This window comes from Ananas comosus, linkage group 2 (genome assembly GCF_001540865.1).
Source record: "Ananas comosus cultivar F153 linkage group 2, ASM154086v1, whole genome shotgun sequence".
Taxonomy (NCBI): Eukaryota; Viridiplantae; Streptophyta; class Magnoliopsida; order Poales; family Bromeliaceae; genus Ananas; species Ananas comosus.
Genome location: NC_033622.1, coordinates 2,290,212 through 2,302,973, shown reverse-complemented (window position 1 = coordinate 2,302,973; position 12,762 = coordinate 2,290,212). Strand labels below are relative to the sequence as shown.

The 12,762-nt window shown below is 30.4% G+C and overlaps 1 protein-coding gene across 2 annotated transcripts; it reads right to left on the bottom strand.

Moving 5' to 3' along the window:
* LOC109706655 lies at positions 1,610-6,469 on the bottom strand. Of its 2 annotated transcripts, none has more exons than XM_020227600.1 (9): positions 6,173-6,469; positions 4,554-4,628; positions 4,385-4,419; positions 4,157-4,268; positions 3,795-3,883; positions 2,483-2,591; positions 2,260-2,393; positions 2,109-2,157; positions 1,610-1,934 (listed from the first exon to the last, which is right to left on the bottom strand). In XM_020227600.1, the coding sequence occupies exons 1-9, from the start codon at positions 6,398-6,400 to the stop codon at positions 1,857-1,859; spliced, it is 909 nt and encodes a 302-aa protein (XP_020083189.1). In that variant the 5' UTR covers positions 6,401-6,469; the 3' UTR covers positions 1,610-1,856. The 2 variants fall into 2 exon arrangements, with proteins under 2 accessions (XP_020083189.1, XP_020083188.1); XM_020227599.1 differs by having other exon boundaries at positions 4,554-4,637; positions 6,173-6,468.

Genomic DNA, 12,762 nt, shown 5'->3' with positions numbered 1-12,762 from the left:
TTTTTGATGTTGATACTTTCAAATTAACAATCAGCTCCGTTAAATTTAATTTAGAGTATTAAAAGTAACTATAAAATAAATTTTGTAATCTTTTAATTTTATTTGCCTGATGAACGACAGAGCTCAAAATTAATAACTAAAAAAAAAAAATCTTACAAAAAAAAGTGCTATATAACACTAAAGTTTTAGATAAAAAATATCGACCTTGCTTTATATAATATAAAGAATTTTCTATTAAAATTTCAAGTGATTTAATTTTGTTCATATCATGAAACTTGTAAATGGCTCACCACAATTATTAAAATTGTTGATTTTAGGCTCCTTCAGTCATTATGTAATGATATCAAAAAATCTCAAATCATTTTTTAGGTATTTCAAATACTCTAGATCAGTTTAACGAAGTTGATCGCCAATTCAAAAATTTCAATATAAAAAACGATTCGATAGCACAGAGTCATCGTACTTCTAAAAGCTCACAATATTCTCTCTCCTCTCTCTCTTTCTTTCTATATATAAGGATAGAGAGAGAAAGAGAGAATAGGATTTGTATGCCGTTAGAAACACAGAGACCTCCATGCTCCCAAGCCGTTTTCGATAATTAAATTTTCGAATCGACAATCAACTCCTCCGTTAGACTTGATATAACATATTTGAAGTATTTATAAAATAAATTATATAATTTTTCAATATCATTTACCCTATTATCGAAAAGATTCAAAATCAACAATTTTTAATGATTAATGTGTGCAATTTGCAAGTTTAATAATATAAAAGTATTCAAATCAGACGAAATTTGATAGAAAATTCTTTATACTATTTATAGCAAGATTAATATTTTTGATCGAAAATTTTAGTACTATATTATAACTTTTTGTAAAATTTTTATTTTGAACTATTGATTTTGAATCATTTCGACTAGGTAAATAATATCAAAAAATCACAAATTTATTTTTTAGATACTTCAAATACGTTAAATCAAGTTTAATGGAGTCGATCATCAACTTAGAAGTTCTATGATAAAAAAAGGCTTAGCAGCACGTAGGCCTGCTCACTCCTAATAGCATACAAATCCTAATAGCGCACAAGTCCTATCATATATATATATATTCACTCCTAATAGCATACAAATCCTAATAGCGCACAAGTCCTATCATATATATATATATTCACTCCTAATAGCATACAAATCCTAATAATGCACAAGTCCTATCATATATATATATTCTTAGCCCTAATTAGCAGCAGTGTTAAATGCCTTAAAAAAAAAAAGGTAAAAATGTATAAAACTGAACTCAACTACTACCCGTTTGGATCCAACAAACCTACCCTCTAAAAATTTTGATTGTACTGTCTGGCCTTTTAATTTATTTGATTTGGATCAGTTAGTGATTTTTTGCCTTCAAAACTTAGATGTATCATTTATCTTAACAGATTTAAAGTAAAAAATAGCTTAAATTTAGTATCCGAAGAGCTATCAAATCGCTTAAATCGAATGAATAAAAAGGATGGATACTAAAATCAAAATTTTGAAATGTTAAAAGTCGAATCAAAATAATTTATAATTCAGATAAAGTTTTATACATTACTACATACCAGAAGGAAAAAAAGAAAAGGAAAAAAGAACACAATCTAACAAGAGGGCAATCATTTTACAAGCAGCAAGATTTAAATGTAAAACACTGACAGAGTCAGCATAGAGGAAAAAATGAAAGATACAAAATACTAGGTAATGAACAAAGCATTTATTAAGCATAAGCATAAACACCTTATTTATCTACTGATAATGGATATTCTGATACAAAATGGGATCCACTCAAAGGTGCAAACTGCTAATACTAAATCGCAAAGCGACTGTATCACATGACTCCTCTTCCATTTTGTTGTACAACAGATTTGAGAGCCACTCTACCCTCTGAGTCAATTAAGTAGGATCCCTGCCATGCAAAACAAAGTAAAAATATAATGACTTGAATAGAAACTAGCATGATAAAAAGTATTTTAGCAACAGAAATGTGGGGGAACTAAACATCGTAAACCAAATTACCGACTTGTTCAAGTAAAATAACCAGCCAAACGAGTTAGCAGTTCGATAGCATTTAAGTACTCACAATTTCTAGAGGAGTAACTCTGTGTACAAGGAAGCCATTGGACACTTCACTGAGAAAAGCAGCAGATAAAATTTCAGTAAAGCCGAGGAAAACAGATAGAATTATTACAATAGAAAATGAAATTATGACTCAGTAGGGCAAAGTAATTTGCCTGGTATTGTTAACATTTTTGTTTGCCAAGAAAGCTCCACGCCTTTTATCTGAAGGAGTAGGATTCCCAATGTGCATGATGGTTCCGTCGTGATAGAAATAGCCGACACATCCTCGTGTGCTCAGGTATGCATTCTGAAGAGAGATTTTGTGAAGATACCAACACAATTTAGGACAGTTTTAGAGGAGAAGAGTAGGAGCTGAGGCACCGAGTTGTTTCTTACCACCCCATGTCTAATAAAGAGACTATGTAAAGGCTCGTAAAACTTTGCTCTTTCTGTTGTATGCTCCTCATCGCAAATCATTAACGGATCGAATCCAACAACAATGCGCCTAGCTTGAAAGTCAGAAGAAAATCATATGTATTTGCGAATCAAATTGTTAAGTTTAAAACAACAAGGTCGGTAGTAATTTGCAAACAAATTCCATGTATAATAAAGCTAGATTATCGAATTTTTGTCGAATAAACATATATTTAAGGTTCCTGTGATTCTCCTAAGTGACAACTCAAGTAACTATAAGATAACGAACGAATAAGACCTGCACATGAAAATTAACAAAGCTATAAATGATATGCCTTTTGTTGTTATCAGGTCCATGTATGATGATGTGTAGAGCATTCAGACCTTTAAATAACTTAATAGGGTTCACAAGTTCAGGAGCAGTGTCCAATCTAAATGAATTGGGTGAAGTATAGCGAATAATCATATTCTATCTAACTTAAAAATCAGATAAAGATGTCCCATATCAACACATAAATACTTGCTGGCACACTGTTTTCTTAAAAGGTAAGATATTGGTTTTCCTCTGGAAGATCCCAAGGTATCATGAACTAAGCCCAGTAAGTAATTCTATGAGAATGAGTTCTTATAACTAAACAAGAACAACAGAAAGAAATTCTCTTCCACATGTAATGAACTTAGGACCTGATAATTTTATGGGGAAAAAAAGGATTAGGGCAGGATAATTTTGCGTTTCTATTAAATCATTCCTCGCCTTAATATGTCAATCTCTATTTTTGTCCGATGCTGCATCCATTTGAATCTTCGACACAAATTATAAGCTCATCCACTTAATCATGGGATTTTAAGACTCTGTTTAGGCATTATATTCATCTGTTTAAAACAGCTTCAAGGGCAAGTCCTATCAAAGCCAAATACAGATCTATATAATTGTCAGGATCTCTTGATGCATTTCTGAAGCATTTTTTGGGCTTGTTTTCGATAATCATATCTAAACAAACTTTAAGAAAGACAACTTTAATTCATATATAAAACATAGTTAATATCTTATATATGTCATTATCACATGAAAATTAGGCCAACTGTATGCAGAAGTAATTTTCCTGGAGTGTTTTAGGCATTCAAATAATTTAACTATCTAGCTACGAAAGCATTTCAAGCCTTAAACTGATCCAAGAAATCACTAGAGAAGAAAGCAACATGTAATATTGACACAATAACTAGTACAGTCACAAAAAGGAAAAAAAAAAAAAGAAATAGACACATATATGATATTTTGATGGCAGTCATGTACCAGTTACTGTCGCTTAGTTCTAAAGTCTCTTGCAACCACTGCACTTGTTCATTAGAAATCTTGCTTTGATTATCCGCATGCATGAATCCCTTGAAATTACGACCAAATCAGATGTCAGAATAACGGCAGTAGACGGAAATTTAAGTAGTCTCGATCATCAAACGAAAAGCCCCATGCAAATATGACATTCTGCATCATGATTGCATAGAAGTAAGTTCGTTTAGAGACTATTCCTTTTACTCATTTGTAGAAGTGTACCATCAATGAATATAATAGGACAAAATTAAATTGAGCTCTGTCAAGTAATCCTCATAAATACAAACCAATCGCTGTTTAGGCATGAAAAATTATTGAACACTTACTTGTAGTGACCCTGTATCTATACCAATAAGTTCTAAAACTTGTTCGTGTGGTAATGCAATTCTCTTTACGAAGTTTCCATATCGTTGTCGTTGCGAAACTGTAATAGTGTACCTATAAGAACCATGAATACCATTCATAATATGGATAACAAAGCTTCCATTTATAGCCAAAAAAACATAAATAATTTGTATGTTTTTTATGGTTTCATCCAGGAAAGGATTATGCACCAGGGAATCCTCAAGAATCGGAAGTACATAGTTGCCTGCAAAAAATACGAAAGGAATCTTAATACTTTTATTTACAGCTACAAGCCATTGGACTGATTATATAATTGTAACAAATTGCATTGCATAAATTTAGTTGAAATATAACAATACTTAGGATGAAGATAATTACATTATGCCAAAAAGGATCATCCTCCTCAAGTTCACCAATATTCAGCACAAACTTTGCTTTGAAGATCTTCGCTGCCTTATCCATCTTCGTTGACATTAAATTAGTAAACTCATTAACTTTTAAGTGTTAGAAAAGGGGAAAAAATAAAAATTTATCAGTTAGGAGCATAACTTACCAGAAATTTTTTTTCCCAAGACAATAGTATGAGCAACCATCAGAATCTATTACAATTAAAGTTAGTATACTCACTCTTTCTTTTATCATCAAGTTTCACCTCTAATTTCTCTATTCTACCTCTCATTTTTATAGTCCCAAATTTTAAACCTCCAAAAAAACTTAAAAAAGGACCATTGTTTTACAGGCATAATGGTCCAAACAATAAAATAACTATAGTCAACAGGCACGAATAAATTTGAAAATTCTTTAAATCAAGATAAATAAATTTGAGAATTAACAACTGCTACAAATGTGAAACATCCAAATTTTGTAGGGATATTTGATAATTTTTTTGAAAAGTTTTATTTAAGACCCTAAGGTCCAGCTCGAATGCATGAGCATCTTGTTAAACATATATCTTTGACTTACTCAAAAAAAACTAGTAGTATTTGGTAGATGAGAAGTGTGATCGAATGTATAGCACGACATAACATATTCGGTTCTTCGAAGTCATATTACCGAAACAGGATAAATAACTTTGCAAGTAAAAATATATTATTCTCTCAAATTATGGGTGCCAAGACTTTTGAAGGAGGAAAAAATCAAATTATCAGCGACATATTACAATAAAAAGTTTCCTCGTACGAACTTATTCTGACGTCTAAAATAAGCCTAAAAGGTTTAAGCTCACAAAACACATCATCTTAATATTTTATATTTAATACATTTTTTGAAGTCTGAATGTGCAACTTTTCGATAGGTCAAGATCTTCCACTCTGGTACCATGTGAAATGTTTAAATTTTTTATGACGAATGGTTTTTACCACTATTGAGAGGAACTCCCTACCAAACTCCTCCATCCTCAACAAATCTCAGAATCTCATTTCTGCTTTCCACCGCAACAGCACCTTAAAAATTTTCTGTTAAATATGCAATCGCTGTACTAGAAATAACTAACTGCTGCTGAAAGCAAAAGCATCATTAATCCGGCCCACTTGCTGGAGGAGTTGGGTCTTCTATCCGCAGCAACTCTCAGAATTTCATTTCTGCTTTCCACTGCAACGGCAGCTCAAAACTTTTCTGTTAAATATGCAATTTCGCTCTTCTCGAAAATAATTTACTGTAGCTGAAAGCAGCAGAACTACTCCGACCTCCTGCCGTTGGAGTTGGGTCACCTATCCACAGTTATCTCATTTCTACTTTCTACTGCAACTGCAGCAGCAGTAACTCAAAACTTTTTTTTTCCTCAAATATGCAATCACTCTACTAGACGACTGCAACTGAAAGCAGAAGCAAAATTATTCCGACCACCTGTCGTCCATCAGAATCTCATTTCTGCTTTCTGCCGCAACAGCGAATCAAAACTTTTCTGTCAAAACTTTTCGGTTAACTATGCGTTCGCGCTACTAGAAATAACTTTAACTGCTGCGGCTGAAAGCAGAAGCAGAAATAGTCCGACCAACCTGCAGGAGGAGTTGGGTCTGCAGCTGGGGATGCCGAGGCAGTCCGGCGACGCTCAAGAAGTGAAGATCCAGCGTCTCCCTTCGACCATGGCCGGGGGGCTTCTGCAGCCGGCCGACGGCGAATGCGCCGTACAGCGCCAGACAGAGCGCCGCCTGCGTCGCCACCGTCCGCCGCCACGACGTCTTCTTTGCTGCCCGCCCCTGGCGGGGAAGACTGTACTCTCCCATCTCGGTTTGATTACTCTCTCTCTCTCTCTCTCTCTCTCTTCCTTCTTCCTCTCCACTACCTACCTAGTACCTAGTAGGTGAGGAGTCCAATTTATTTTACGAAAACTTCAAAAAACCCCATGTAGTTTCTCAACTTTTTTATTTTAGTACCATGTGCTTTAAAATGTACCAAGTTAGTACAATGTGGTTTTATTTTTGTATCAAGTTAGTACCATATAGTTTTATTTTTCTCTTAGGATGTGTTTGGTTCGAAGTCGTAATCGAAATCGAAAACGGAATAGGAATAAATTGGAATCGGAATCGAAATGACTCATTACCTCATTCTGTTTGGTTCGCACCTGAATCAGAGTCAAAATGAATCATTCCCATTGTCGGTGTTTGGTTCCGGTAGTTCTCAGAAACGGAATTAAATTAATATACAAATTTTATCCTTCTAATATATTTTAATTACTTTTAACTAATTTAAATACTCTATTTAAAATATAAATGAACAACTTACAAATTTTCTTTTTTATCAAAACCTACATTTTTTTTCCCTTTTGACATAGCAGCATCATATGTGATTTAATATCAAATAAAAAAGTTTACTTTTTGTAACCAAGGAAAAAAAAAAAAAAAGAAGCATGACACTAGTGTTCATATGACCTTTTCTTTTTCTTGCTTTTTTTTTTTTTTTTTGAGAAAGTCCAAAGTCTANGAAAAAAAAAAAAGAAGAGAGAAAAAGGTGCAAAGGTATTTTGATCAATTTGCTGAAAAATCGAATCAAATATGCAAAAACGAAAAAGGTAGCTCACTTTGCAAAAGCCCAAAATTAGTAAATTTTTTTATGCAAATTGGCCTTAATTTTATAAACAAAATATTTAAAATATTTATTTTTATAATTTAAGAATTCTATACAATTAGTCATTCTTGAACCTTTTCTTTTATTTTGAAAAAGAATAAGTATTACTTGGTTGATGATGAGTAACTATACATCTTAGTTAATTTGCAAATTATTTATGAATTATTAAAAATTCGAATAAAACACTGCGCATATGATTTATTTCTAAAAATTAAAATAAAATACAAAAATTTTGGTTAAATTTATTATTCGCGAATAATTTGCGTATGTTGAACTATTCTGTCAAAAAAATGTGTATAATTTTTGGATAAAATTCCTTTTCAAATTATTCACAAATTATTTGTGAATTATTGAAAGACTTCACGAACTTCCGAAATTTGTGGATCATGAAAAAAGGAAGATAGAGATAACAATAAGCTTTGTTATTATTTTTTTTACTTAATCTATTTTATTTTGAAGCTCTCTATTTTTATATTTTAAAGAATTTATAATATATATACTAGTAAGATAAATCTAGGGAAAAAAAAGTTTAGTTTAATAGCCGAATTTTTAATTGGTGAACGTATAATTTTCATATAAATTGCATATCTGAATAATTGACGAACTCGTTTTTTAAGCTGTATTTTTTAATAAATTTAAAAATTGAATATGAATGTTATTTTTTGAATTATACCCATGTGGAATTTTTACCAAATGCCAATTAACTAACTATGATCCGACCTCTACTTACTAGCTCAAGAAATTATGTTTTTTTAAAAAATGAAGGTAGGTGAAGAAGTAGTATACAACAGTGGTAGCTAGGCGTTATACAAACGGGGACAAGACAAGAAGGAAAGTGTAGATTATTCTGAAACAAGATACTCAAACTTTGTAATTTTTTAAATTAAAAAGTTAAAAAAATTTTATTGAATTTTATGACTCGCTTAGCTATTGGTAGTTAGCTAATCCAATTGTATTTATTATCGTGAAATAATCGTTGTACTCTAAGGTACCGTTTGGTTCGGGTATAAGCAAGAACTAGCTATTACAGGGATAGGTACAAGTATGGAGATAAGAAAAATAGTGTTTGGATGAAAATTGGGTTGTTCCCGGGGATAAGAACAATTTTAGGTAGTTTTATATAGAAAATAGAGGTGTTGGTGGGGATAACCGAGAACTACTATTCTCGGATAAAAAATTAGCGTTTGGGTATAAAGGGGGGGATAAGGGCCTATTCCTATTCCTATCCCCTAACCAAACGCTGCCTTATAAAAATTTAAGCTGTTAGAGAATATTTTTATATTTAACACTCCTTCTCATGTCTAGACTCGACACTTTTTGCAAGATACATGACGTAGACTTGAACTAAATGAGATAAAATTAATAATGAGAAAATTAATAATTTAGGAGCGTAACCTTTTGTTCTGACATCATATAAAACAATCGTTGTACTTTTAAAACTTAACTTATTAAAGAACGTTGTTCATATATTTTTATATTTAATAATTATAAAATATTTTAAATTATTTGACTTGTCAATTAGTTTGATAAAGCCGTCAATTTATTTTGGGTTAAGTGATTTAATTCTGAAAAAATAGAGATTTGAGTGGACTGTTTCAGACATAGGTATAGTTCGAGGTTCTCCGTGCATTTTTACCAAAACTACTGACTTTTATAAGTGACATCCCTCGGATGAGGACGTGAGGTGCGGGTCCTTTACTTCTCTATGATGTGATGGTAGTGCTAAATAGTTATACTACTACAGATAAACTACATGGCAGTGTCAAATAGTCATATCTATCCTTATACTACTATAAATATGATGTGATGCATAGTGCTCATCCCGTACGTACTCATCCATCTATCAATATCAATAATAGGAGGAATTCTACACTGTCACACTTGTACCACGTCATTAATAATAAACCAATCACATTCCTTCTTTTCAAATAAAAGTACAATAAAAATACTTTTTTACAATCATGATGGGACATATATTTTTAAAAGAATTAATTTGATTGGTTTGTTACGCCACGTCACTAATATACCCGTTGCATTCTAGAATTTTTCCAATAAATAAATATACCGACCATCCCTAGAGCAAGTGGCAAAAGACTTGGTGGTTGATACCGAAGACCCAAGTTCGAATCTTTGTTGATTCAAATTTCCAGCTAAGTTTATTTCTAAATGAAATAAACGAAATGGATAATGTGCTACCTATCTCTTAAAAAAAAAAAAATAGTAGATATTATCTATAGTAGTATAACTATTTGATACTACCATCACATTATAAAAATACTCTATTAAGAGAGCCGCATTCTCCCATAGCACATTAGTCAATAAATAATGGCTATATATACCTTTGAAAATTTCGAACGTGCCTCTATTATGATAAACTGACTTTAATATGTATCAAAAATAAAATTTTGATTGTATAATAGTTTATTTAAATATTTTATATCATATTATACTTTATTGTATTGTATTAATTATCAAATACTTCATCAATATATAATATTTTATACGATGTATGAAATATTAATATGTATTAGATGGAACCTTACCAATTAAGTCATTAATTAATAGGAGATTGTCACATGCTTATTGAAAACTTAGCTGTGCCCATTACACCGTAAACCTACGTACTGCGAAGTGCGGGCCGTATACTAGTATTAATAATTTGTTTACATCGCCCTCGAATTCTTTTATAAATTTTGATGGGAGCCTTTTAAGTTCCTACCCAAATTTTATAATTTTATATTAGTAGACTATATAATTATCTTTGCACATTTTTAATAACTTAATATGTTGATGTTGAAACAACTATCATGATGTTTTTAGGAGGGCGGGGAAGAGCTGTATTTACACATGAGGTGCAGGTGATAATTTCTCCAAACACGAAAATGAAGATTCCCTCCTCTCCCAGTAGGGTGTAATGTAGGCCGTGCCGGGTCGAAACTGTATAGGAGTCGGGTCAGTCCGTCCCGTTCCGATTTTAAATCTGGGACAGGCAGGAGCTAATAACCCTCCGGCCTAGCACGGCCCTTCATACCGGAAGGCGAGGGCCGAGTGGTGCTCCTGCTCAGCCCTTACACTCTGTTTGTTAATAGGAATAAGGGGGGATAAGGGTTTACCCTCTTTATACACAAACACAAAAAAANAAAAAAAAAAAAAAAAGTGGGAACAACTATCTAATCCCTTAACATGTGTAGGAATAGGTTCCCACTCCTATTTAATTTCTAAATTTTTAAATTTAAAAATTTAAATTTAAAATTTAAAAGTCTATAATTTATAATATTAAAATTAAATTTTATAATTTTAAATTTTAAATTTAAAATTTAAAATTTTTAATTTTAAAATTTAATATTTTAAAAATTAGATTTAATCTTAAATTTAAAATTTGAAAATTTATATTTAGAACTTTGAATTTTTGAAGTTGCGATTTGAAAATTTAGAGTTTAATTTTGAAATTTTGAAATTTAAAATTATATATTTAAATTTTGAAAAATTAATATAAATTTATAAATTTAAATTCAAATATAATATATGAGGCAATATCATTATTTTTCTATTTATAATTTTTATTGTTCTTTTTCTATCTTATCTATCCAAATGCTATTTTTCTTATTCTCAAAAACAACTCAATTTTCATGCAAATACAAAATTGGTCTAGTTCTTGTTTATACATGAATTTGTNTTTATATTTAAATAAAAATTAAATTTTATAAAAAAAATTATAATAATTTTAAAATTTTTATAAAAAATATATAAATTATTATTATTATTATTATTATTTTAAAAAAGATAAATTTTTGGTCCGATGGATTAAGATTTAGTCTATTATACCGAAAACTATTCCTCCCAACATTCGCGCCACTGCAGACCTACGAAGGAGAACTCCCGCTCACGAGCTTGGATCCCAAGGCCTAAGGCAAGTTGCCTTCGACCGTAGGGCCCGGCCCGTGTCAAGCCGCGGGCCTTCTCCTCGGCCCGACATGGTCCTGGCCCGTTACTGGTCGGGCCATCGGGTTCTAAAAGAGATGTTGCAAATCATACTAGGCCGGGCCGTCTACGGGCCGTCCGGCCCGTTTTACATCCCTATATGTATGGCAATGAAGATAAAGTGAATGACTTTAGATGCCCCTCTTATGCTAAGTTACCTAACTTTCAAAAACACATCCTAAAATAATGGGATTTGTTGTTTTTTTGAGCAATATTATTCCTACACTCTATTTCAGAACGTATAATTTACATCCATCCTTCTAATAGATAAGATTCTTATCACATCATGCATTCCGAGATAGGGTGTAGAGATTTTTTTTTTTTAAATTTTTTTGTTGGCAAAAGGCGCTAAAAGTGAAAGAGCACTTCGGGAATGAATTTTTATCAAATTTTCACTTTGCACCTTATTCTTTCAAAATATGCTTAATGACACCCAACCTTTCAAAATATACCAAACAAACCTAGTTTGTCATCCGACTTTAATTTTGCCGATAAAGAATGTAATCTAAATACAAGGTAAACGGTTTTTAAACCCGTGCAAGCACAAAAAACACAAATTAAAGCTAATGCTTTAACAAAATAGATGGTTATATTTTTCAGAATAAAACTCATTCTACCAGCAAGTACAGTGCCAAGTTTTTTTTTTTTTTTTTTTTTTTTTTTTTTTTTTTTTTTTTTTTTTTTTTTTTTTTTTTTTTTTTTTTTTTTTTTTTTTTTTTTTTTTTTTTTTTTTTTTTTTTTTTTTTTTTTTTTTTTTTTTTTTTTTTTTTTTTTTTTTTTTTTTTTTTTTTTTTTTTTTTTTTTTTTTTTTTTTTTTTTTTTTTTTTTTTTTTTTTTTTTTTTTTTTTTTTTTTTTTTTTTTTTTTTTTTTTTTTTTTTTTTTTTTTTTTTTTTTTTTTTTTTTTTTTTTTTTTTTTTTTTTTTTTTTTTTTTTTTTTTTTTTTTTTTTTTTTTTTTTTTTTTTTTTTTTTTTTTTTTTTTTTTTTTTTTTTTTTTTTTTTTTTTTTTTTTTTTTTTTTTTTTTTTTTTTTTTTTTTTTTTTTTTTTTTTTTTTTTTTTTTTTTTTTTTTTTTTTTTTTTTTTTTTTTTTTTTTTTTTTTTTTTTTTTTTTTTTTTTTTTTTTTTTTGTGTCTACTCCTTAGCCTTTTGTTAACAAATTTAATACCGGATAATGGAATAAACCAATTAACACATTACTAAATGTTTACGGGGCAGCAAGCTTACTTTCAGAAAAAAGTTCTTAGGCTACCATCACAGTTAGACTTTAAAGATGGGAAATCTTTTAACTATTTTTCTTCTCATGATCATCTGTTAACGTTAACGTTTTAGTTTAACATACTTTTATTTACTAGATTATTTTTTCAATTTAGCAGCAAACTTGTCTAATTCGACTATTCTTAATGTTTAATAAGCAGACTATATCGTAAGTCTCTAGTAATTATCATTGTCTGACAGACAGTAGAGCCGCTAATTTTAACAAATCCTACTCAATTTAGGAAGACATTTCAAATTGAAAAAAAAAAGAAAAGAATTGAAGTCC